The following is a 27,434-nucleotide window of genomic DNA, read 5'->3' as shown; positions in this document are numbered from 1 at the left end:
CACCACAGCCGGCTAATTTTTGTATTTTTAGTAGAGACAGGGTTTTGCCTTATTGACCAGTCTGGTCTTGAACACCTGACCTCAGGTGATCCACCCATCTTGGTCACCATGCCTGGCCTTCATCTGTAAGGGATTTTTTTTTTCACACTTCTTGTTTTGGACTTCTTTTATTTGGACACAATAGATTGCTTTTTCACAGAACATCCTATTTATACCAACCTATACTTGATTTATTCATGCTATTTTAACATGAATTAAAAGATAGCATTTTAAATTTTTGTTTCAATGTCAAATGCCATAAATATTAACAAATATTAACCCAAATAAACAAAAGCTCTTTAAGGTCCTCAATAATTCTAAGTGTCTAAAGATATAATTAGATCAGGAAGTTTGAAGCCACTGGTGTCCCCATTGAACCTGAATGCTGACGTAGACCAGGTCCAGTACTGCCCTGCTCAACCAGGACCTCAAACCTCAACCACACTCATGGACTAAGTACTGACTCCTTGCTTATTGCAGGGACACAATGAGGCAATCCACATCCACATGAGTCCATGTTCTTCATTCATCTTCATCCCAGGTCCAGGCCTGTGAGTGTATGCTGTGGAAATCCTGGGGCTGGGTGAAAATGAGCCATCATCTCCCAGGACCCTTTAGCTGTTATGGTGGGACTTAGCCATCCTTACAACCTTGGTGCCTTCCAGCTCTCTGGTTCCACTTCCTCTATCTCTGACCTGCATATCTGGTTCCCTCTACCCTCTGGTGGTCCTGTGGATTCCTCTCTCCTCTCTCATCCTGGCAAATCCTGTTGGCCTCATTCCAAGTCCATAGCATCTGGTGCCAACTGGCATATTGGGCTCAATGTGGTCATTCTGATGTAAACAGCAGGTTCGCTGCCCAATAGCTTCTCACAATTTCCTCTTGGCTGGGAGCTATGAAACAACTAGTTCCCATGCCTGGATCCCATCCCATAATTACAAGCAAAGGAACTACTAAAGCTACAGCCTCGTGAGGAGGAGAAAACTGGGGCTGAGGGCTGGAGTGGGTGTGAAAAAGGCAGCTGGAAGATGTTCTCTTACGTGACCAGAGAGTAGGAGAGCATGTCTTCCATTAGGAGTGTTGTGCGGTGGCTGCTGAGATGGCCAGGGCTTATCTGCATGGCTGTGAGTCCAGGGAATTGATTCTATAGGCTCTGCTGGGTCCCCACTCTGTGAAGTGTCAGGCCCTCGTCAGGCACCGTGACCCCACTGGCTCCTGTGAGTGCGGGGCAGATGAAGACGGGACTCTCATCAGACCGTAACCTGAAGAAGGGCCTCACAGGCACGGAAAATGCTGAATGGGGACATGTGTAGACGTGCCATCTGTCCCTCATGTTGTAGAAGGAGACATCTCCAGCTTCGTAGTCCAGGAAGACGCCCACATGGCAAAGGGACTCCTTCAAAGGGAGAATCCTATCAGGGGAGGACAGGGCCCAGTATTGGTTTCCAAACATCTCCAGAGTCCAGAAGCCATTCTGAGGAAGCAGCAGGACCTCCCCTTTCCTCTCAACACTGTCTCCACAGACCCCCACAGTCCACACCATCACATTTTCCACCTCTACCTCCCAGTCATGTTTCCCTGAGGCGAAGCTCTCCCATCCCAGGACGTGAGGCTGACTGTCGAATCTCTCTGGGTTGTCAGGCACTCTGCCTGTAGGGGCCCCGTCTCACACTTCTCTGGTCCTCTGATAAGAAGAGCTCGGGATGAGTGGTGTCTGGATCTAGGACCACATCAGCAAAGAGGAAAGGTCCATGGGCCCTGGTATCTGGTAAAGCTTGGATTCGTTAGTGCAGTATGTAAGAATGTTCTTCTCCATTGCAATTCTTCTTGAAGTTGCTGTGCAATTTCTTTTTCCTCTTGTTCAACTTCCTTTTCCCCTGACAGAATCTTTTTTTCCCTTTGAAGTTTCTTGATGCAACAGGTGCTCACAGCCATGAAGATGATGAAAACAGCCAGGATGACAGCCATGGACACCATCCAGGGAAATGTGGTCAGGATGACAGCCAGGGCCACCATCCACGGAGATGTGCTGGGCATAAAGGATTCTGGAATAAAAACAACAGTTTCCTTCTCCGGGCGGAGTAGGGTGTTTTTGATAGAGCAGGATACATTCCTCACAGACTTGTCTCTGATGATCACAGCTGTGGTGACCACGAAGAGGGCTTCTGCATCAGCGATGGAAACCTCCTTCAGGGTGGGCACGATCTCACTGTAGGGGTTCCTCCACACTGTGAGGGGCTCTGGGTACCACCCTCCAGATATGCACTCCAGCCAAATGCTCCCATCCTCTTGGGCCTTGATTTCAATGAGGGCCTTAGAGCCAAGGCCTGCCACCACGAGGCGCAGGATGGCCTCATCATAGGACCTGCCTTCTTGGAAGTAACAGCGGTAGATGCCATTCTCCTGGGCTGTGACACTGTGTTCGACCAGGGCCATGCTGCCCCTGCTGATGCCTTTGCTCACAAAGGTGACTCTTCCTCGGTACTCCTCCATCTGCTCCTCTGTTCTCTCTCTCCCACCCTTATACACAAACACTGCAGGGAAGAACTGAGATCGGAACCACTGCACCTCCATGTCCTCAGCATTTTTCTCGGGTGACAGATGGCAACGTAATGCAGTGTTTTCTCCCACCATGGCCAGGATGGGACTAGCTGGTCCCACGACAGTAAACTGGGCTGAGACCAGTGCACACAGGCTGAGCAGGTGGAGGAGGAGGGAGGCTGGCAGGGAGAAGTGTGGAGCAGCAGCTGGTCCCATGAGCACCCAGGGCAGGCAGGGACCAGAGGCCTCCCATTTAATCATGATGTTTGGAGTTGCAGGACCCGGGATCTGGGACCTGTTGCCTGGGTGTCCAAAAAGTCCCAAGATTCTGTAAGGGATTCTTAAGGGTGGGAGTCCACTAATCTCAATGGGTATGAGCAAAACTTGCTGTCCTGGTTCCTTTGGTGAGAATGGTTAAAGAACAGAAAACAGAATGAAAAATCAAATAGAAAGTTTCATAAGGGCCCAAAGACCTGGATGTTTACACTGATAAAATTAATTATGTCATTTTCCATGTCAGTTGTTTGAATATGGGGGTTGAGGGGACAGACACATTCAGGGAACCCCACGATGAATTCCCTTTCCTATAAGATTATGCTAAGGGTAGCATGACCTGACCACATACAATCTATTGTCCAAACTGTTATTATTAATAATTATGCTTACACAACAGTCAGAAACCAAGAGTATCCCAAGTCACTCTGGCTAGGACTTACTTCAGCAGCCAATCCAATCCTCTTTTTTTTTGGTAAGACAGGATCTCGCTCTGTCACCCAGGTTGGAGTTTAGTGGTACAATCTCGGCTCACTGCAACCTCCACCTTCCAGTTTGAAGCAATTCTCCTGCCTCTGCCTCCCGAGTAGCTGGGATTATAGGCATGCACCACCATGGCTGGCTAATTTTTGTATTTTTTGTGGAGACCGGATTTCGCTATGTTGGCCAGGCTAGTCTGGAACTCCTGACTTCAAGTGATCCACCCGCCTCAGCCTCCCAAAGTGCTGAGATTATGAGCATGAGCCACTGCCTCCAGCCCCAATCCTTTCTTTAATCATGCAGTACCCACAGTAACCAAAATGATGAAAGTCACAGTGAATATTCCTGCAAACAGGCAGGGCTTTGTGAGAACCATCTTACTAGGCAACTCCAGAGAGAAGCAGATGCAAACAGAAAAATTACGGCAATGTCTACCACATTATTCATGGGGGAGAGAAGATAGTAATATTTCCAGAATTTGAAAGTTAAGAGAAGTCTGAGAATGTACCCGGAGGAGTTTTCACTCCAGAACACACATTATTGGCCATTACTGCACTATTGCCTCTAAGCAATACCTTCTCTCATCTATTTATGTAAGTTCTGTGCTCACACTGAGTGGTTTCTAGAGAGTTTTCCATGACTGTCCCACTTCATTTTTATTGCTCTGGACTTTGAAACCATGTGATTCACATGTAATAATCTCATCTCTCTGGAAGAAAAGGTAGGGGTTTTTATTTAGTGCCTAATGCCATTCTTCAAACACAAATGTCTTTAAAAATATCTGTATCTGGGGGGGCGGAGCAAGATGGCCGAATAGGAACAGCTCCAGTCTCCAACTCCCAGCGCAAGCGACACAGAAGACCGGTGATTTCTGCATTTTCAACTGAGGTACTGGGGTCGTCTCACTAGGGAGTGCCGGACAATCGGTGCTGGTCAGCTGCTGCAGCCTGACCAGCGAGAGCTGAAGCAGGGCGAGGCATCGCCTCACCTGGAAGCGCAAGGGGGAAGGGGATCCGTTTTCCTAGCCAGGGGAACTGAGACACACAACACCTGGAAAATCGGGTAACTCCCACCCCAATACTGCGCTGTAAGCATACAGGCACACCAGGAGAATATATCCCAATCCTGGCCGGGAGGGTCCCACGCCCACGAAGCCTCCCTCACTGCTAACACAGCAGTCTGCCGCGATCTATCCGCAAGGCAGCAGCGAGGCTGGGGGAGGGGCGCCCGCCATTGCTGAGGCTTAAGTAGGTAAACAAAGCCGCTGGGAAGCTCGAACTGGGTGGAGCTCACAGCAGCTCAAGGAAGCCTGCCTGTCTCTGTAGTCTCCACCTCTGGGGACAGCGCACAGCTGAAGACCAACAGGGGAAGTAGCGGGAGCCGGTGCAGACGCGAACGACTCTGTCTGACAGCTTTGGGGAGAGCCCTGGATCTCCCAACGCGGAGGTTGAGATCTGAGAACAGACAGACTGCCTGCTCAGGTGTGTCTCTGACCCCTGAGTAGCCTAGCTGGGAGAAATCCCCCACTAGGGGCAGTCTGACACCCCACACCTCACAGGGTGGAGTACACCCCTGAGAGGAAACTTCCAAAGGAAGAATCAGACAGGTACACTCGCTGTTCAGCAATATTCTATCTTCGGCAACCTCTGCTGCTGTTACCCAGGCAAACAGGGTCTGGAGTGGACCTCAAGCAATCTCCAACAGACCAACAGACAGTCCTTCTGTCAGAAGGAAAACTATCAAACAGGAAGGACACCTATACCAAAACCCCATCAGTACGTCACCACCATCAAAGACCAGAGACAGATAAAACCACAAAGATGGGGAAGAAGCAGGGCAGAAAAGCTGGAAATTCAAAAAATAAGAGCGCATCTCCCCCTGCGAAGGAGCGCAGCCCATCGCCAGCAACGGATCAAAGCTGGTCAGAGAATGACTTGGACGAGAGGAGAGAAGAAGGCTTCAGTCCATCAAACTTATCAGAGCTAAAGGAGGAATTACGTACCCAGCGCAAAGAAACTAAAAATCTTGAAAAAAGAGTGGAACAATTGACAGCTAGACTGATTAATGCAGAGAAGATCATAAACGAAATGACAGAGATGAAAACCATGACACGAGAAATACGTGACAAATGCACAAGCTTCAGTAACCGACTTGATCAACTGGAAGAAAGAGTATCAGCGATTGAAGATCAAATGAATGAAATGAAGCGAGAAGAGAAACCAAAAGAAAAAAGAAGAAAAAGAAATGAGCAAAGCCTGCAAGAAGTATGGGATTACGTAAAAAGACCAAATCTACGTCTGATTGGGGTGCCTGAAAGTGAGGGGGAAAATGGAACCAAGTTGGAAAACACTCTTCAGGATAGTCATCCAGGAGAACTTCCCCAACCTAGTAGGGCAGGACAACATTCAAATTCAGGAAATACAGAGAACGCCACAAAGATACTCCTCCAGAAGAGCAACTCCAAGACACATCATTGCCAGATTCACCAAAGTTGAAATGAAGGAAAAAATCTTAAGGGCAGCCAGAGAGAAAGGTCGGGTAACCCACAAAGGGAAGCCCATCAGAATAACAGCAGATCTCTCGGCAGAAACTCTACAAGCCAGAAGAGAGTGGGGGCCAATATTCAACGTTCTTAAAGAAAAGAATTTTAAACCTAGAATTTCATATCCAGCCAAACTAAGTTTCATAAGTGAAGGAGAAATAAAATCCTTTACAGATAAGCAAATGCTTAGAGATTTTGTCACCACCAGGCCTGCCTTACAAGAGACCCTGAAGGAAGCCCTAAACATGGAAACGAACAACTGGTACCAGCCATCACAAAAACATGCCAAAATGTAAAGACCATCGAGGCTAGGAAGAAACTGCATCGACTAACGAGCAAAATAACCAGTTAATATCATAATGGCAGGATCAAGTTCACACATAACAATATTAACCTTAAATGTTAATGGACTAAATGCTCCAATTAAAAGACACAGACTGGCAAACTGGATAAAGAGTCAAGACCCATCAGTCTGCTGTATTCAGGAGACCCATCTCACATGCAGAGACATACATAGGCTCAAAATAAAGGGATGGAGGAAGATCTACCAAGCAAATGGAGAACAAAAAAAAGCAGGGGTTGCAATCCTTGTCTCTGATAAAACAGACTTTAAACCATCAAAGATCAAAAGAGACAAAGAAGGCCATTACATCATGGTAAAGGGATCAATTCAACAGGAAGAGCTAACTCTCCTAAATATATATGCACCCAATACAGGAGCACCCAGATTCATAAAGCAAGTCCTTAGAGACTTCCAAAGAGACTTAGACTCCCATACAATAATAATGGGAGACTTCAACACTCCGCTGTCAACATTAGACAGATCAACGAGACAGAAAGTTAACAAGGATATCCAGGAATTGAACTCATCTCTGCACCAAGCGGACCTAATAGACATCTATAGAACTCTCCACCCCAAATCAACAGAATATACATTCTTCTCAGCACCACATCGCACTTATTCCAAAATTGACCACATAATTGGAAGTAAAGCACTCCTCAGCAAATGTAAAAGAACAGAAATTATAACAAACTGTCTCTCAGACCACAGTGCAATCAAACTAGAACTCAGGACTAAGAAACTCAATCAAAACCGCTCAACTACATGGAAACTGAACAACCTGCTCCTGAATGACTACTGGGTCCATCACGAAATGAAAGCGGAAATAAAGATGTTCTTTGAAACCAATGAGAACAAAGATACAACATACCAGAATCTCTGGGACACATTTAAAGCAGTGTGTAGAGGGAAATTTATAGCACTAAATGCCCACAAGAGAAAGCAGGAAAGATCTAAAATTTACACTCTAACATCACAATTAAAAGAACTAGAGAGGCAAGAGCAAACACATTCAAAAGCTAGCAGAAGGCAAGAAATAACTAAGATCAGAGCCGAACTGAAGGAGATAGAGACACAAAAAACCCTCCAAAAAATCAATGAATCCAGGAGTTGGTTTTTTGAAAAGATCAACAAAATTGACAGACCGCTAGCAAGGCTAATAAAGAAGAAAAGAGAGAGGAATCAAATAGATGCAATAAAAAATGATAAAGGGGATATCACCACTGACCCCACAGAAATACAAACTACCATCAGAGAATACTATAAACGCCTCTACGCAAATCAACTAGAAAATCTAGAAGAAATGGATAAATTCCTGGACACTTACACTCTCCCAAGGCTAAACCAGGAAGAAGTTGAATCCCTGAATAGACCAATAGTAGGCTCTGAAATTGAGGCAACAATTAATAGCCTACCCACCAAAAAAAGTCCAGGACCAGATGGATTCACAGCTGAATTCTACCAGACGTACAAGGAGGAGCTGGTACCATTCCTTCTGAAACTATTCCAATCAATAGAAAAAGAGGGAATCCTCCGTAACTCATTTTATGAGGCCAACATCATCCTGATACCAAAGCCTGGCAGAGACACATAAAAAAAAGAGAATTTTAGACCAATATCCCTGATGAACATTGATGCAAAAATTCTCAATAAAATACTGGCAAACCGGATTCAGCAGCACATCAAAAAGCTTATCCACCATGATCAAGTGGGCTTCATCCCTGGGATGCAAGGCTGGTTCAACATTCGCAAATCAATAAACGTAATCCAGCATATAAACAGAACCAAAGACAAGAACCACATGATTGTCTCAATAGATGCAGAAAAGGCTTTTGACAAAATTCAACAGCCCTTCATGCTAAAAACGCTCAATAAATTCGGTATTGATGGAACGTACCTCAAAATAATAAGAGCTATTTATGACAAACCCACAGCTAATATCATACTGAATGGGCAAAAACTGGAAAAATTCCCTTTGAAAACTGGCACAAGACAGGGATGCCCTCTCTCACCACTCCTATTCAACATAGTGTTGGAAGTTCTGGCTAGGGCAATCAGGCAAGAGAAAGAAATCAAGGGTGTCCAGTTAGGAAAAGAAGAAGTCAAATTGTCCCTGTTTGCAGATGACATGATTGTATATTTAGAAAACCCCATCGTCTCAGCCCAAAATCTCCTTAAGCTGAGAAGCAACTTCAGCAAAGTCTCAGGATACAAAATTAATGTGCAAAAATCACAAGCATTCTTATACACCAGTAACAGACAAGCAGAGAGCCAAATCAGGAATGAACTTCCATTCACAATTGCTTCAAAGAGAATAAAATACCTAGGAATCCAGCTTACAAGGGATGTAAAGGACCTCTTCAAGGAGAACTACAAACCACTGCTCAGTGAAATAAAAGAGGACACAAACAAATGGAAGAACATACCATGCTCATGGATAGGAAGAATCAATATCGTGAAAATGGCCATACTCCCCAAGGTTATTTATAGATTCAATGCCATCCCCATCAAGCTACCAATGAGTTTCTTCACAGAATTGGAAAAAACTGCTTTAAAGTTCATATGGAACCAAAAAAGAGCCCGCATTGCCAAGACAATCCTAAGTCAAAAGGACAAAGCTGGAGGCGTCACGCTACCTGACTTCAAACTATACTACAAGGCTACAGTCACCAAAACAGCATGGTACTGGTACCAAAACAGAGATATAGATCAATGGAACAGAACAGAGTCCTCAGAAATAATACCACACATCTACAGCCATCTGATCTTTGACAAACCTGAGAGAAACAAGAAATGGGGAAAGGATTCCCTATTTAATAAATGGTGCTGGGAAAATTGGCTAGCCATAAGTAGAAAGCTGAAACTGGATCCTTTCCTTACCCCTTATACGAAGATTAATTCAAGATGGATTAGAGACTTAAATGTTAGACCTAATACCATAAAAACCCTAGAAGAAAATCTAGGTAGTACCATTCAGGACATAGGCATGGGTAAGGACTTCATGTCTAAAACACCAAAAGCAACGGCAGCAAAAGCAAAAATTGACAAATGGGATCTAATTAAACTAAAGAGCTTTTGCACAGCAAAAGAAACTACCATCAGAGTGAACAGGCAACCTACAGAATGGGAGAAAATTTTTGCAACCTACTCATCTGACAAAGGGCTAATATCCAGAATCTACAAAGAACTCAAACAAATATACGAGAAAAAAACAAACAACCCCATCAAAAAGTGGGGAAAGGATATGAACAGACATTTCTCAAAAGAAGATATTCATACAGCCAACAGACACATGAAAAAATGCTCATCATCACTCGCCATCAGAGAAATGCAAATCAAAACCACAATGAGATACCATCTCACACCAGTTAGAATGGCAATCATTAAGAAGTCAGGAAACAACAGGTGTTGGAGAGGATGTGGAGAAATAGGAACACTTTTACACTGTTGGTGGGATTGTAAACTAGTTCAACCATTATGGAAAACAGTATGGCAATTCCTCAAGGATCTAGAACTAGATGTACCATATGACCCAGCCATCCCACTACTGGGTATATACCCAAAGGATTATAAATTATTCTACTACAAAGACACATGTACACGTATGTTTATTGCGGCACTATTCACAATAGCAAAGGCTTGGAATCAACCCAAATGTCCATCTGTGACAGACTGGATTGAGAAAATGTGGCACATATACACCATGGAATACTATGCAGCCATAAAAAAGGATGAGTTTGCGTCCTTTGTAGGGACATGGATGCAGCTGGAAACCATCATTCTTAGCAAACTATCACAAGAACAGAAAACCAAACACCGCATGTTCTCACTCATAGGTGGGAACTGAACAATGAGATCACTTGGACTCGGGAAGGGGAACATCACGCACAGGGGCCTATCATGGGGAGGGGGGAGGGGGGAGGAGGGAGGGCTTGCATTGGGGAGTTATACAAGATATAAATGATGAATTGATGGGTGCTGACGAGTTGATGGGTGCAGCACACCAACATGGCATAAGTATACATATGTAACAAACCTGCACGTTATGCACATGTACCCTAGAACTTAAAGTATAATAAAAAAAAAAAAAAAAAGAAAACAAAACAAAAAATATCTGTATCTATGTCAACATTAGACAGATCAATGAGACAGAAAGTTAACAAGGATATCCAGGAATTGAACTCAACTCTGCACCAAGCAGACCTAATAGACATCTACAGAACTCTCCACTCCAAATCAACAGAATATACATTCTTCTCAGCACCACTTCACACTTATTCCAAAATTGACCACATAGTTGGAAGTAAAGCACTCCTCAGCAAATGTAAAAGAACAGACATTATAACAAACTGTCTCTCAGACCACAGTGCAATCAAACTAAAACTCAGGACAAAGAAAATCAATCAAAACCGCTCAACTACATGGAAACTGAACAACCTGCTCCTGAATGACTACTGGGTCCATCACGAAATGAAGGCAGAAATAAAGTTCTTTGAAACCAGTGAGAACAACGATACAACATACCAGAATCTCTGGGACACATTTAAAGCAGTGTGTAGAGGGAAATTTATAGCACTAAATGCCCACAAGAGAAAGCTGGAAAGATCTAAAATTGACACTCTAACATCACAATTAAAAGAACTAGAGAAGCAAGAGCAAATACATTCAAAAGCTAGCAGAAGGCAAGAAATAGCTAAGATCAGAGCAGAACTGAAGGAGACAGAGACCCAAAAAATCCTCCAAAAAATCAATGAATCCAGAGCTGGTTTTTTGAAAAGATCAACAAAATTGATAGACTGCTAGCAAGACTAATAAAGAAGAAATGGGAGAAGAATCAAATAGATGCAATAAAAAATGATAAAGGGGATATCACCACCGACCCCAAAGAAATACAAACTACCATCAGAGAATACTATAAACACCTCTATGCAAATAAACTAGAAAACCTAGAAGAAATGGATAATTTCCTGGACCCTTACACTCTCCCAAGACTAAACCAGGAAGAAGTTGAATCCCTGAATAGACCAATAGTAGGCTCTGAAATTGAGGCAATAATTAATAGCCTACCCACCAAAAAAAGTCCAGGACCAGATGGATTCACAGCTGAATTCTACCAGAGGTACAAGGAAGAGCTGATACCATTCCTTCTGAAACTATTCCAATCAATAGAAAAAGAGGGAATCCTCCCTAACTCATTTTATGAGGCCAACATCATCCTGATACCAAAGCCTGGCAGAGACACAACAAAAAAAGAGAATTTTAGACCAATATCCCTGATGAACATCGATGCAAAAATCCTCAATAAAATACTGGCAAACTGAATCCAACAGCACATCAAAAAGCTTATCCACCATGATCAAGTGGGCTTCATCCCTGGGATGCAAGGCTGGTACAACATATGCAAATCAATAAACATAATCCAGCATATAAACAGAACCAAAGACAAAAACCACATGATTATCTCAATAGATGCAGAAAAGGCCTTTGACAAAATTCAACAGCCCTTTGTGCTAAAACCTCTCAATAAATTCGGTATTGATGGAACATATCTCAATATAGTAAGAGCTATTTATGACAAACCCACAGCTAATATCATACTGAATGGGCCAAAACTGGAAGCATTCCCTTTGAAAACTGGCACAAGACAGGGATGCCCTGTGTCACCACTCCTATTCAACATAGTGTTGGAAGTTCTGGCTAGGGCAATCAGGCAAGAGAAAGAAATCAAGGGTATTCAGTTAGGAAAAGAAGAAGTCAAATTGTCCCTGTTTGTAGATGACATGATTGTATATTTAGAAAAGCCCATCATCTCAGCCCAAAATCTCCTTAAGCTGATAAGCAACTTCAGGATACAAAATTAATGTGCAAAAATAAAAACTCAGGATACAAAATTAATGTGCAAAAATCACAAGCATTCTTATACACCAGTAACAGACAAACAGAGAGCCAAATCATGAACGAACTCCCATTCACAATTGCTTCAAAGAGAATAAAATACCTAGGAATCCAACTTACAAGGGATGTAAAGGACCTCTTGAAGGAGAACTACAAACCACTGCTCAGTGAAATAAAAGAAGACACAAACAAATGGAAGAACATACCATGCTCATGGATAGGAAGAATCAATATTGTAAAAATGGCCATACTGCCCAAGGTAATTTATAGATTCAATGCCATTCCCATCAAGCTACCAATGACTTTCTTCACAGAATTGGAAAAAACTGCTTTAAAGTTCATATGGAACCACAAAAGAGCCCGCATTGCCAAGACAATCCTAAGTCAAAAGAACAAAGCTGGAGGCATCACGCTACCTGACTTCAAACTATACTACAAGGCTACAGTAACCAAAACAGCATGGTACTGGTACCAAAACAGAGATATAGACCAATTGAATAGAACAGAGCCCTCAGAAATAATACCACACATCTACAACCATCTGATCTTTGACAAACCTGACAAAAACTAGAAATGGGGAAAGGATTCTCTATTTAATAAATGGTGCTGGGAAAATTGGCTAGCCATAAGTAGAAAGCTGAAACTGGATCCTTTCCTTACTCCTTATATGAAGATTAATTCAAGATGGATTAGAGACTTAAATGTTAGACCTAAAACCATAAAAACCCTAGAAGAAAACCTAGGTAATACCATCCAGGACATAGGCATGGGCAAGGACTTCATGTCTAAAACACCAAAGGCAACAGCAACAAAAGCTAAAATTGACAAATGGGATCTAATTAAAATAAAGAGCTTCTGCACAGCAAAAGAAACTACCATCAGAGTGAACAGGCAACCTACAGAATGGGAGAACATTTTTGCAATCTACTCATTTGACAAAGGGCTAATATCCAGAACCTATAAAGAATTCAAACAAATTTACGAGAAAAAAACAAACAACCCCATCAAAAAGTGGGGAAAGGATATGAACAGACATTTCTCAAAAGAAGACATGCATACAGCCAATGGACACATGAAAAAATGCTCATCATCACCAGCCATCAGAGACATGCAAATCAAAACCACAATGAGATACCATCTCACACCAGTTAGAATGGCAATCATTAAAAAATCAGGAAACAACAGGTGCTGGAGAGGATGTGGAGAAATAGGAACACTTTTACACTGTTGGTGGGATTGTAAACTGGTTCAACCATTGTGGAAACCAGTATGGCGATTCCTCAAGGATCTAGAACTAGAAATACCATTTGACCCAGCCATCCCATTACTGGGTATATACCCAAAGGATTATAAATCATGCTGCTATAAAGACACATGCAGACGTATGTTTATTGTGACCCTATTCACAATAGCAAAGACTTGGAATCAACCCAAATGTCCATCAGTGACAGACTGGATTAAGAAAATCTGGCACATATACACCATGGAATACTATGCAGCCATAAAAAAGGATGAGTTTGTGTCCTTTGTAGGGATATGGATGCAGCTGGAAACCATCATTCTCAGCAAACTATTGCAAGAACAGAAAACCAAACACCGCATGTTCTCACTCATAGGTGGGAATTGAACAATGAGATCACTTGGACATAGGAAGGGGAACATCACACACCGGGGCCTATTATGGGGAGGGGGAGGGGGGAGGGATTGCATTGGGAGTTATACCTGATGTAAATGATGAGTTGATGGGTGCTGACGAGTTGATGGGTGCAGCACACCAACATGGCACAAGTATACATACGTAACAAACCTGCACATTGTGCACATGTACCCTAGAACTTAAAGTATAATAAAAAAATAAATAAAAAAGAAAAAATATCTGTATCTATAGATAGATGGATATAGGTATAGACATCACAAACCCACACACAGTAAAGCACAGTGGTTTCCTATATTAAAACTTGGTGAACTGGGCTGAGTGTGGTGGCTTATGCCTGTAATCTCAGCATTTTGGGAGGCCGAGGGAAGATTGCTTGAACACAGGAGTTCCAGACTAGGCTGGACAACACATCGAGACCCCAGCTCTACAAAAAATTTTAAAAATTAGCCAGGTGTGTGTTTAGTTGTGGGAAGACAACTCACATTTTAGGCTAAAGTTAGACATTCATTTGTTTCAAATACTAGCTACTGAGGAGGCTGAGGTGGGAGGATTGCCTGAGCCTAGGAGTTGGCTGCAGTGAACTATGATTGAGTCACTTTACTCCAGCTTGAGTGACAAAGTGAGATCCTGTCTTAAATAAAACCTAGGTGAACTTTTTCCATTTCTCTGCATCTTGCTAGTGGAAGATAAGTCCCTATATCTTGACAACTTCCTATATGCTTTAACTCTCAAAGTAGAATTTATGTTACTATATGCTATATGTACTAAAAAAGTTTTTAATTTTAGGAAGTCTGTTATTATTAAAATCACAGGGCTGAGCTCATTGTATAGAGACCTATCTTCATTTTGGTACAAGTTATTTTATTCGACAGCACCTATTTGTAAATGTTTTTAAGTAATAATAAAAAGAAGTGGGGTCTATCAAAAATGACAAAATTAGGAACTACATCTCAAGCATAAATAACCTGAATTTATCAAGTTACATGATTGTAATGACTAATTAACTAACAGGACCAAATAGAGAATTGTTTAGCTACTATCCAATAAATAACACAACGAAAGAGTTTTTCCAAAGATTTATTGAAGCAGAAAAAGTTGGTCAGATACTTGCTGGAAAAAAAAGCAGTTTTAATGATATTCAAAATACCTTTTAAAAAGTATTCTAGCACAAGATTTTTCTGTAAACTAGATTATGTTGTAAACTTTTTTCTAAATCTTTTAGGAGTGTCGGTTGTTAAGAACTAGAGCTTATTCCTATTCCAAATCTATCTTGCGCTCCTGAAAAACTGCAGAAAGGCACTTGAAAGCTGTTTCTTTAAGATATGGATTTCTTTTTTATTCTTGCTGGTAATATATTGCTGCACTGAGTGTGTGCAATTTTTATTCAAGGTCATCATGATGCTGAGAAGTTTCGTTGATAACCTGTTTAAAAAAAAACCCCAAATAAATGTAATGCCACATGCCAAAGATTAAATTATCCTATATACCATGGCAAATAAAAATCCTGCTAAATATATATAATTTATTGTGCAAATCAGAAGGTTATGTTGCTTCTGCATGAATGAAAGCTAGAAGCAGCAGACACACAGGACTCTCTTCCACTACAGGCAATATAAGGATCCAATGAAACGTTGTAACTTACAAAAAGAATTTTTTTTTAAAGAAGTGTGTTTATAAAGGATGGTATAATAGTTGTACACAACACAGCCAAGTTTAAAAGCAATTAAGACATATTAAAACTAAATGATCGTATGGCACATGCTTGTATTATATAGATGGGTTTAGGAATCTATAAAGTATGGAGGTGGGAAGACGCCATATGTCCAGGATCAAAGCATTCCCCATATTGAGGTAGTCTAGTGAAGCTGTTTCTTATAGTTGCTTTAGGAAGTGGTTTAAGGAAGCTTACTCCCACTTCAAATTAAGCACCAAAGCAAATCACTAATTTTGGAGTGTAGGAAGATTGCTATCTCAGCTTCACATCCAGGAGCCAAATAATTACTTGGCTGTGTGTACTGCTGGAAGAAGGAGCCTATTCTTTTTTTAGTAGGCATGAATGAAACCTGAACCTCTCAAATTAGCCTGCTGTATCTGAGATGCAGATTCACTGATTTAAAACATACCAACTCCTGTCTGAGATTACTCTATATTTTACTTAAAAGATACCAACCTGTCCATCTCTAGTTTCAACCGTCTTAATCAGAAGTGTCCTTTTTGAGTGGGTGTCCACCAGAGGGAGTGAATCCAGATTAGTTTCTAAATAAATAAAAAGAGGCCAAAAATGAGTACAAACGAGTTTTTTCTTAGAAAAACCAAGTAACCATTTTAGTGAAACAATTATGATTTGTGGGGGAGAGGCAATTGTGTAAAGTGCTACTCCCCAAATAATTTTAGAGTGGTCTCTGTTTGCAAACCCAGGCCTTGACACACTTGAGAATCAGGATGAGATAGCACTTGTGGCAGGAAGAAGGAAAAAGGAGTTTGCATTTAACTTAGAGCATAGAATGCAAGAGTGTACTTGGGTTCGAAAATTAGATGTTTTACAGAGTTTTCTCTTATATGACATTTTTTTCAGATATCCTAAAAAAAAAAAAATGCTTTGACATAAACACAATGGTTACAAGCTGCTGACGTTTTACTTAAAGGGAAATAAAATGCTTACCCCTCAGGTTCAGGGAGGAAAAGTTTGGAAGAGGCAGAGAAATCCTATAAACAGATGAAGAGAAACAGTAAAATTGTTGGCACATAACTTCAACCACTAGGAACAAATTAATACACTTCTCGTGTTCGTCATGTAAGAAAACGTACTGTTTTAAGTCATAAACTAGGGATTTGTCTCAGAAACATTTTCCTATGACTGGTCTTGTTAGTACATTTAAAATATGTTACTACAAGCACTTTCTCCACAGAGGCATGAACAGGAGTTAGAAGAGTGGAGGCTTTGACAGATTTGTGGGTTCAAATCCCAGCTCTGCTGTTGGTTAACCCTTACTTTAGCAAGTCATTTACTCTCTCTCAATTCAAATTCCTCCTCTACAAAAAGTGGAAACTAGTTACCTCAAAGAAACTTTCTAAAGATTAAATGTGACACTGTGCTTACAGGCCAGTGGCACAGGGCCTAACAAATGGTCACCATTAGTTCACACATCCAAGTCTGAGTTCCCTACCTGCTCTCCTCGCCTTCCAGCAGCTTCCTGTAGGTGGCAATCTCAATGTCAAGGGCCATCTTAACATTGAGCAGGTCTTGGTATTCACGAAGGTGACGAGCCATTTCCTCCTTCATATTCTGAATCTCATCTTGCAGACGGCCAATAGTGTCTTGGTAGTTAGCAGCTTCAACGGCAAAGTTCTCTTCCATTTCACGCATCTGGCGTTCCAGGGACTCATTCTGCAGGAGGTGAGAAAGATTTCTGGTGTTATTTCTCAGAAAACCCCAGCTGTTCCCAGAACCATTTACAGACCTTCTGCAATAATTTCCATTAGTGGCAAATGGCGACCACTATAGTTTTTGGTGGAGAATACAAGTACCAAGTCCTTCATATTAGAAGCAATGATATATGCAAGCTAAAACCTTCAAGAGCTCCATCAAGTCCTTTTTGAGTCTGTCTTGATAATTCATTTTCTTTGCATTATGGTATAAACTTTTACAGACTCAGCATCTTGTTCAGGTATCACCATGAGCTTAGTCAACAGAATGAACCATCATTTTCCCTCTTTTACTGCAGGGTTGGTACTCACGGTTCCTTTAAGGGCATCCACTTCACAGGTGAGGGACTGCACCTGTCTCCGGTATTCATTGGACTCCTGCTTGGCCTGGCGTAGGGCGTCATTGTTCCGGTTGGCAGCCTCGGAGAGGTCAGCAAACTGTTAGGAAGAAAACAGAAATGTAGATTGCTCACATTCAAGTCTTTTGATTCTCTTAGAAAAGAAATCGTATTTCTCACTGAATGTCTTCCAGTATAGGTTTAAATTTCTGTTTTGAAAGTCAGGGAAAGAGCAGTGGAGTACTGACATTAATATTTTCAGGGTTCAGTCTACTATGCTCATTTCAACACAGTGGACGTCAAAGGTATGGCATTGGGGTTTACTTGGAGGCAAGGTTAGGGGGAAGGGAGTCTGCTATGACGAGGTGATGTGGCCAGGTGTGGTGGCTCACACCTGTAATCCCAACATTTTGGGAGGCTAAGGCAGGTGGATCACCTGAGGTCAGGAGTTTGAGAGCAGCCTGGTCAACATGGTGAAACCCCATCTCTACTAAAAAGACAAAAATTAGCCGGACATGGTGGTGCTTGCCTGTGGTCCCAGCTACTTAGGAGGCTGAGACAGGAGAATCACTTGAACTTGGGAGGCGGAGGCTGCAGTGTGCCAAGATGATGCCACTGCGCTCCAGCCTGGGCAGTAGAGCAAGACTCTGTCTCATAAATAAATAAATATACATATAAATAAATAAAGGAGGTGATGTGAGTGGTAGGAAGGCCGTGGTGACAAACACAATGTGAGCAAGAAGTCAAAGACAGCTTTGCACTGGAGCTAGAGGATATTTAGGAATCACGCACAAGTATGGGGTTTTGAGAACACAATGCTTTTCTTTTGTTCAAGCTGCACTGATTTGTTTCCTACCTTGGACTTGTACCATTCTTCTGCCTCCTGCAGGTTCTTGGCAGCCACACTTTCATATTGCTGACGTACATCACGCAGGGCAGCCGTGAGGTCAGGCTTGGAAACATCCACATCGATTTGGACATGCTGTTCCTGAATCTGAGCCTGCAGCTCCTGGATTTCCTGCAAAAAGAACAGACAGACGGTCAGCTGTGCCAACCGTGGGGGCTGCCTTACCCTCATTCATTCCCTGAAAGTCACTCCACTAACCTCTTCGTGGAGTTTCTTCAAAAAGGCAATCTCTTCTTGCAAAGATTCCACTTTGCGTTCAAGGTCAAGACGTGCCAGAGACGCGTTGTCAACATCCTATTTTGAACAGAGAAAAGACAGGACATGGAGGATGTAAAAGTCTATGGCTTATCTCATTTATTTGTCTTAGATTAACCATCTGAACCTAGTCTCCTTACTATAGAAAAGGTGCTGACACATTTTATGACCCTTGTATAGGTTTATAAATCATTCAGTGCTATAATATGCTGTGCTTTCTCCTGCTCACTAATATATTTTAATTGTGACCCCTTGTGTTTTACTCAACGTGGTGATCAGACAATTTTAAAATAAATAAATGTCCACACACATGGTAAACTGCACTCAGTCATGACTGAATCCACATTTTACCAGTGACATTTTAAAATTACTTTTTAAGGCTGGTCATGGTGGCTCTTGCTTGTAATCCCAGCACTTTGGGAGGCCGAGGTGGGTGGATCACTTGAGGTCAGGAGTTTGAGACCAGCCTAGCCAACACGGCAAAACCCCGTCTCTACTGAAAATACAAAAATTAGCTGGGTGTGTGGCACACACCTGTAGTCCCAGCTACTTGAGAGGTTGAGGCAGGATAATTTCTTCAACCCTAGGAGGCAGAGGTTGCAGTGAGCCGACATAGCACCACTGCACTCCAGCCTGGGCAACAGAGTAACACTCTGTTTCAAAAAATAAAGTAATTCCTTTAATTTAATTACTTTTTAAATCTAGAAAATCTATGCCACAACATTTTTAAGATTTGTTTTGTAATTTCGTGGAATAACATGATGATAGAGGTGGACAAATTTTCACAACTTCATGTACACTTGAGTACATGGAGAACAGAAACTTGTGCTTCAAGAGTTTTAGCTTTTTTTCCCCACTCAAATCTTTTGAAACTTATCCTTAGGCTCCAAAGCAAATATGTAGTCATCTGGCATCCATTGTACAAGGCTAGATTTACATTCAATAATAACCCAATTCAGGATATGCATGCCAAAGATTCAGTTCAGGAAAAATTGGAAAAGAAATGTAACTCTGAACTGTATTTTCTTTGCTTTCTCTGATGGATTTTTCTTCTAAAACTCCTTTGACTCACCCTACAAAGGCGTGTCTTTTTCACTCGCCACTGTATCCGTTCAGTTGGCCTGTTTCAGAATGACTGGTTAAACTTGCAGAGAATGAAACTACATGAAGGATTTTTGCTGATTCAGCTGTCCTTCTATGTTTCCATTTGTAAAGCTCAACATTCCAATTCAGAACATGTAATCTTGCAACTAAGATTTTATTTCCTCTAAAAGGATGCATGAGGATTGTTTACCTTGTCAGCAATTATATTTGGAGTTCAGTTTATAGCCTTATGGTCTTAAACTGTTGAGATTTTTCTATCACCTTAGTGGAAAAATGAAGAGTGGGTGATAAAAAGATCAGACTTGATGAAAACATTCATTTTTACTTGCTAAGCCCTAAGAAATACATAAAAGATATTTTACTAATCTCCAAAGAAAAATCAATGTGGTATTACTATTACATTGAAGAGAATGAGGAATTTTGCTTACATGGAAGAGAAGGAGGAGTTTTGCTTAATCTCTAAACAGAGGATCTTTTGTATTGATGTTGTTTCATGTTAACTCACTACTCTGTAGAACATTACAGGTATGATAATCAAAAATGCTCAAGGACTAAAATGAACCACACATTGCTGTGGTTAAATTAATTTGGTAAATGTTTTTCAGTTTCAAAATGTTGTACTACACTATTCATCTGAGAGTGCTTTGCAGTTAATCCCAGTAAATATTCCAGAGAATAAACTATAGACTATAATGGGGATCTTCTGGCTTCTGGATTCCAATTTTAAGTCAAAAATTCTGTAAGTCCATCCAATTTTGGTGAAAAAAAAAAAAAAAAAAACGCACAAAAACCCTTTAGTTAAAATTGAATTTTTCAGCCTTGGGTTTATTACTATTATTATTATTTTTTATGGCAAGAGTGCTAAAGAATACAAGAATCCAATCAAGAAAGGACTTTCAAAATGTGAGGTATATTTGTAGCTTTAAAAACTTTTTGGCCGGGCGCGGTGGCTCAAGCCTGTAATCCCAGCACTTTGGGAGGCCGAGACGGGTGGATCACGAGGTCAGGAGATCGAGACCATCCTGGCTAACACGGTGAAACCCCGTCTCTACTAAAAATACAAAAAAACTAGCCGGGCGAAGTGGCGGGCGCCTGTAGTCCCAGCTACTCGGGAGGCTGAGGCAGGAGAAGGGCGTAAACCTGGGAGGCGGAGCTTGCAGTGAGCTGAGATCCGGCCACTGCACTCCAGCCCCGGCGACAGAGTGAGACTCTGCCTCAAAAAAAAAAAAAAAAAAAACAAAAAAAAACTTTTTACATTACATACTTCTCAAGTCTGGGCCAGATATTAGATAACGGATGTTAGCAAATACTTGTGTCCAATTAGAACCGTGCTTACATCACTACATATTCAATAAGAATGTAGCCTGCTGCAAAGCTTCCCCGGGAACACAAAGACTCCTATTATTTCTGTCCACAGCCACCGCATTTGCCAGAATGTCTGTATCTACATTCCATAGTGAAGCCCATAGAAACCATTAATACCCCTCAGCCGAGGGGACAGATGGCTCCTTTTCACCCTTATTAGATCACAAAATAGTTGTGCATAGTGATACTTCCATCGAACTTTAATGCCACAATAGAAATTTCAAAGAAGAAAAGAAACTTGCTGGCTCCATTCCAGTTGGAAACTAAGTTTTCTTTTCTTCCAACACGTTTTCCATTTTAAACTGTAGGGCATAACTGCGCTTTTTGTGACCTTGTAAAAATTAAGCAACTTGACTTTGGCAAACCACAATCTACAATTGTGACCGTTCGAAACCAGAAGGTCAATGTGTTGCAAAACTGTGCAACATTTTGGAAACAAAGTAAAATGTTAAAGGATTTTTATGTCCCAAGGAACGGCTTAGAAATCGTTCAAGGATCGCTTGAACCCGGGAGGCGGAGGTTGCTGCGAGCCAAGATCTCGCCACTTCACTCCAGCCTAGGCGACAGAGTGAGACTCCGTCTCAAAAAAATAAAAAAATCGTCCAAGCGGTTTTATTAATATTTTTTCTAATAAGAAGAAGCTCCAATCTGTGGTCTTCCCGCCACTAGAGGGCTTTACGCGCAGCCCTGAAGTTTTGCACTTTTTAGACGTGGGTTAAGCAACTTTTAGAATTGCTCGTGGGTTGTGTTGGGTGGGGTCAGGTGGCTGCGAGTGGGAAGAAAGCCTACAAACCTGTCTGAAAGATTGCAGGGTGTTCTCGGCTTCCTCTCTCTGAAGCATCTCCTCCTGCAATCTGAAACAGTTGCGCATTAACCAAAGGGGAACTGGGAAACCGCCAGGGGCGGGGCGGCCACACCCAACCACCACATAGCCGCGCTGCGCCTCCAGAGCCGCTGCGCCACCTCCGCGCAACTAGCGCTTGCAGCTTAAAGGCCTGCGGTCCTCGGCAGGTTTCAGTGGGACCTTGGGCACCGCGCAGAGGGGCAATCGCGGTCGCCGCATAGACCTGCAGGGCAGCCCCGCCAGCCCCACCCCCGAGAGACCATCCCTTTGTCTCGCTCCCTCCACCGCCTTCCCCTCCTTCCTTCTCCCGCCCGGCGATTGGCAGCCCGCCAGAAGGGGCAGGAAACTTTATAAAAGTTTGGAGGACTCGCTCTCATTGTGCCCAAGGGCCTTCAACTGCACACAAAGTGGTAGTTTTAAGAAATCTGTAACTTGAAACGGAGCGTCCTTGGGCAATGTGTGGGGACAGAGGGGGAAATGCGAACTGCAAGGTCTGGGTTCCGGGCGGGGCTGCGCCGCCACAGCCACAGCCGGGGCTCTTCGTAGTCCCCCCGGCAGGCCTCCCCCAGGCCTCATCCCCAAGGGCGTGGCAGCCCTGGCGGGGGCGGGGGGCGTTCCCCTCTCCCTCCAGCCCCCTCCCGAGGCCCAGCGACTTGCATGGGCGCAGCCTTACTTCTCCCGGAGGCGCATGATATCCTCGGTCAGGTTGTCGCGCTCCACCTCGACGCGGGCTTTGTCGTTGGTTAGCTGGTCCACCTGCCGGCGCAGCTCCCGCATCTCCTCCTCGTAGAGGTCCCCCAGGCGCGACTTGCCCTGGCCCTTGAGCTGCTCGAGCTCGGCCAGCAGGATCTTATTCTGCTGCTCCAGGAAGCGCACCTTGTCGATGTAGTTGGCGAAGCGGTCATTCAGCTCCTGCAGCTCCACCTTCTCGTTGGTGCGGGTGTTCTTGAACTCGGTGTTGATGGCGTCGGCCAGCGAGAAGTCCACCGAGTCCTGCAGGAGCCGCACCCCGGGCACGCTGCTCCGCAGGCGCACGGCAGAGGAACGCGTGGCATACACGCCGCCCGGGGACGAGGCGTAGAGGCTGCGGCTGGTGCTTGGGCGCAGCGCGCTGCCCAGGCTGTAGGTGCGGGTGGACGTAGTCACGTAGCTCCGGCTGGAGCTCGGCCGGCTCGCGGTGCCCGGGCCGCCGAATATTCTGCGGTAGGAGGACGAGGACACAGACCTGGTGGTCATGGCTGAGGAGGGTGGCGATAGGCTGGGCTGCGGCGGTGGCGCGGACTGGCTCCCAGAGAAGAGGCGAACGAGGGCGCGGTGGGTGTGGGTGGTGGGAGCGCGGCTGAGTCTCTGGCGCGGGGACCTCGGAGCGACAGTGGCAGAGGACTGGACCCCGCCGAGGGCGCTGTTTTTATAACCCCGTTAGGAAAGAGGGTCCCCTCCCACTGCCATCCCAGCCGCGGAGCGCGCCAGCCAATAGGGACCTGGCGAGAAGCGGCGAGGGTGGGCGGGTGGGGTGGGGGCACACTCCAGCCTTTCTTCTCCAGGGCCCGGGACTGGGCTTGGTCCCGTTACTTCAGCGCTGGGTTGGGACTTTTGGGGGCTTTCCGGATGATAGTCTGAGCTGGGCTCACCCTGGGGTGCTGAGAAAGGCGGGGTCGCGCGGTGAGGGGGAATCCGCCCGGGACTGAACCAGAGGGGTCCGGTGGCACCGCGCCAAAGGGGCGTGGGAGGAAGCGCGCGGCTGCCTCGGGGCTGCGGTCAGGTGGGGAGACCCGCGAGCAAAGGAGCGGGAAGAGGGAAGAGTAAGGGATCCGGCAGATCTGAAGTCGCTGAGAAAGAAACAAAGAGCGCCTGAGATTGGAACGCGGGGTGGGGGCGCGCAGAGCTCAGCGTGAACGCAGGGCTCAGGGCCCCGCGCAGCCTCGCTCACCGCCCGCTTGGAAAGGGGGGCTGCTCCGGCCCACGCCTCTGTCAGTGGACTTGCCTTGGCTGGGAGATGTTGGGGGGAGGGGAGGTTCTATCGAGGGACCTAACGGACTCAGTCCAGCTTCGGACGGCGGGAGTTGCCAGGCGGCGGTGGCAGAGGAAAGCCCGAGGGAGAGGGGTGGGGTCGCTGAGTCACCGGCGGTGACTCACCGCGCCCTGCTGTCCCGCCGATTGAGGGCTCCTAAGCGGTTTAGGGGAAACCGTTAGACAGATTGACTCGAGTCTCAGCGGCTCCGCGCGTGCTGCTGGTTCCCAGTCCTACCAACTTAGAGCTGGGCCGTCGCTTTGATGTGTGCAGTAGGGCCCTGTGGGGGACAAGAGCGCCTCTAAGTTCTTATAACTCGCTAAAGCCTGACTTTGCTCGATGTGCGGACTTTTTGTTAGTAAGAAACTTATGCAGCCTTTGAAGAGGCGCCATACGTGGGCCTCCCGGATCACGATTGCACCAGGAAGGTTTTTCTTGCAGAGTCCCCGCCCCCGTCCCTTCGGTCTCCTCTCGCTCTTCCCCCTCCCCCCCATGAAACCACACCCAACTTTTTAAACAAGATCTGAAAATTCTGGGTGAAAGAGGAAACTCAACGTCCGTAGTTTCAAAATCGAACTCAGTGATCAGTGGTTTTCACTCTGGTGGAAGTTATTAAAGGTATAATTTGAGCCAATGAAATAATTAATTAGGTGTTGCTTAAAAACCCCAATTTGATTAATGAGTTCAAATGAAAGGCAATTATATAACACAAATGACAGAATGTTTGGCGGCAATAGATTTGTGTGTTAATTTTAGGACAGCAATGCACAGTGCAGGGTTTACGGTGATTTGTCTGGGAAATGTCACAGGTTCTGTTTTCCGGAAGAATTCGTGCAATTGACCTTGGGGTGAGGGGGATAAAACTGTCTACGGAGCAAAAAACTTCGTGTCCCAGGCACGGAGAGAGTGTTCAGATTCGGTCATCTTAACCTTTCTAGGGAAATCACTCAATTCAAGGGCTGTTGTTTCAACATTAGTAACGAGCAGAGCTGAGTACTCACCAGCCAAGGGAGATAAAAAGAGGCTATGTAAATCAGTCTTCTTGTGATTTAGTAGCAATTGAAAAAGCACAGGTTTTTTGAGTATTTAGATTTATGGTGTACTGAAAGGATTAACTACAGAACCACTGTAAAATCAATTCTGCAGTGGGTAGGAGGAAAAAAAAATTCTTTCTTTCTTTCTTTTTTTTTTGGTGGGGGCAAGGGGTACTGCAGGTTACCTGGTATTTAAGAAAAATAATTTAGAGGCAAATGAAGAGCTTCTTCTGACTTCTTCGGACAAGCCTCTTTTAGGCAATATTTTGTTTACCTTATCCCAGTTCGTTCTTGCAAATGGTGCTGCCAAGGTGGAATTACAGGACTCTCTACTGCCCAGCTCGCCTGCTGGGGCTTTCTTTTATTCTCTCTTTCACTGGGAGGTTGCAGGTCATTCCCCAGGAGCATTCCTGGGGCCTGGTGCCCTGGAGGACAAGCCTATGCTCTGAGTTACATCTTGCTTTCTGAGAGCCCTTTATTCAAGCCACTGCTCAGCAAATGTCACCATTGTGAGTTTGCCTGGAACCCTTAGAATGAGAAAGGCGATCTCCGTACGGGAGAAGAGAGTGTGGCACTCACTTCTACATGCAATGCCGATCCCAGGGCAATGCGGTGGCACTGTCAGGGGACGCTTGCTGACTGACTCACTATGGAAAAGGAGGATAAGGTATTGGCGCGGTGTGGCACTGTGCCCTGCTGGTGCTCATAGCTGACTCCTCAGGGCTGTGGTGATGTCTCCTGGAATGGGCACTGGTTCTCTTCATCATCTCAGGGATAGGTAGCTCTTCCTTCCAACCTGTCCCCATTCTGAAGTCTCAGGGCTGTGATAGGTTGCTCTCTTGCCACAGACATGTGTGCTTGATGCATATAGAATGTATAAAAGTGTAAGTGTTCTGTAATCCCAGCACTTTGGGAGGCCAAAGCAGGAGGATTGCTTGAGATCGGGAGTTTGAGAACAGCTTAGGCAACATAGTGAGACCCCGTCTCTAATATATATATATATGAAACAAAAAAAATTAGCCAGGCATGGTGGTGCACACCTGTGGTCCCACCTACTTGGGAGACTGAGGTAGGAGGATTGCTTGAGACTGGGAAATTGCGGCTGCAGTGGGCTGTGCACACCACTGCACTCCACCATGGGCAACAGAGTGAGAACCTGTCTCAAAATAAAGTATATGTATGTACTACACACACATATACATACACACATATACAGTGTTCAATGTGTGCTTCCTATTAGAAAATACCATTGTTTTTGGTGGACTGTAAGAGAAGTGAAAGCTACAAAAACACTTTCACTCATTCATGTAGAATTCATGAGACTTAAGAATTCATTTCATTCTGAGATAAGATATACAGTGCCTCAATCAACGGGTGATAGTCATCAGTCAGGGATATCAATGAATCTGAACTCACATCCTTGAGACAACTCAGCCTGCTCTCTATGCTACTATGTTCTTAGGTATCTTTTGGGTACACAGACACAGCTTTCATGGGTTTTGTGTTTATTTTTTGATTGCTATGAAAACCTATCTCAGAAGTATTTTTAAGTGCTGGACTAGCAAGCTGCTTTCAACACAGCATGATGTGAGTTGCATATAAATAAAGACATGGTGGTGTAATTCATAGGCCAGGCATAAACACTACCACATCTAAATTACCAACAGTGATTTTGGAATTTGCAAGCTGTCATGATGTCAGTTGAATTGGGTGACTTAAACTGACGGACCAGCCAGCCGTGTGGACAGAAGCTTAGTGGCCTATGGAGGCTTTGGGAAAGCTGGCTAGCCGTGCCAAGAGAACAGCATCTAGCAGGACTGTTTGGATGGAATGTTAGAAAGAAGGAGGAGGGTAGAGTGAGAGGGTGAAAACCATATCAAAACCTAAAATCCATGGAAATACAGGTAATAATAATAGTATAACTACTTTAATGTTGATACCAACTGGATGACAGGCACTGTGTATACATTTAATTTAACTTAATGCACTCACACCCTCCTGCAAGATAGACTTGATCATCCACTTCATTAATGAGGAGTCTAAGATGAAGGCTAACAAATTTCTTGTGGTCATATGACTAGCAGGGGAGGGAAGAAGGGGACAAGAATTTGAATCGAGGCTTTTCTGACTCTAAATGCACTTCTGTTTTCTGTTTGCCTCGATAACAAAATTTTGCTTACTATCAACCAGTTCAATTCACAAATATTAAGTGCTGGACTTATTATTTAGGGACCTACTATGTTCCAGGAACTGAAGAGATGGGATGATTAACACAGATCTTGCTGCTAAGGGGCAGATTTTTAGAGGAATTTGGCAGACAGCTACACCACCATGTTTATGATGTAAAATGATGTAAAAAACAAAATCAAATGATGTAACAGTG

At 44.0% G+C, this 27,434-nt stretch overlaps 2 protein-coding genes across 2 annotated transcripts; both read right to left on the bottom strand.

Moving 5' to 3' along the window:
* Positions 1-226: 226 nt before the first annotated feature.
* On the bottom strand, positions 227-3,053 carry LOC104655335 (butyrophilin subfamily 2 member A2-like). Its single transcript, XM_010354754.2, is given in 3 exon segments — positions 227-1,685; positions 1,687-1,776; positions 1,832-3,053. Coding segments are annotated over 3 exon segments (1,602 nt in total). The 5' UTR covers positions 2,842-3,053; the 3' UTR covers positions 227-1,183.
* Positions 3,054-14,828: 11,775 nt separating this feature from the next.
* On the bottom strand, positions 14,829-24,724 carry VIM (vimentin). Its single transcript, XM_010354755.2, has 9 exons — positions 22,680-24,724; positions 21,956-22,016; positions 18,637-18,732; positions 18,388-18,549; positions 17,506-17,631; positions 16,935-17,155; positions 16,430-16,473; positions 15,938-16,023; positions 14,829-15,189 (listed from the first exon to the last, which is right to left on the bottom strand). Exons 1-9 carry the CDS (start codon positions 23,240-23,242, stop codon positions 15,148-15,150), a joined length of 1,401 nt encoding a protein of 466 aa, XP_010353057.1. The 5' UTR covers positions 23,243-24,724; the 3' UTR covers positions 14,829-15,147.
* Positions 24,725-27,434: the final 2,710 nt, after the last annotated feature.

The sequence above is a fragment of the Rhinopithecus roxellana genome, chromosome 11, assembly GCF_007565055.1.
Source record: "Rhinopithecus roxellana isolate Shanxi Qingling chromosome 11, ASM756505v1, whole genome shotgun sequence".
NCBI lineage: Eukaryota > Metazoa > Chordata > Mammalia > Primates > Cercopithecidae > Rhinopithecus > Rhinopithecus roxellana.
This window is presented reverse-complemented; position numbering and strand designations above follow the sequence as displayed.

Excerpts from the sequence above, each read along its gene's own strand:
- VIM (XM_010354755.2), bottom strand. The coding sequence starts at position 23,242 with ATGACCACCAGGTCTGTGTCCTCGTCCTCCTACCGCAGAATATTCGGC. Across the intron at positions 18,550-18,636 it reads TGAAGAAACTCCACGAAGAG|GAAATCCAGGAGCTGCAGGC; the intron begins GTTAGTGGAGTG and ends TTCTTTTTGCAG. Across the intron at positions 16,474-16,934 it reads CTGGAAGGCGAGGAGAGCAG|GATTTCTCTGCCTCTTCCAA; the intron begins GTAGGGAACTCA and ends ATCTGTTTATAG.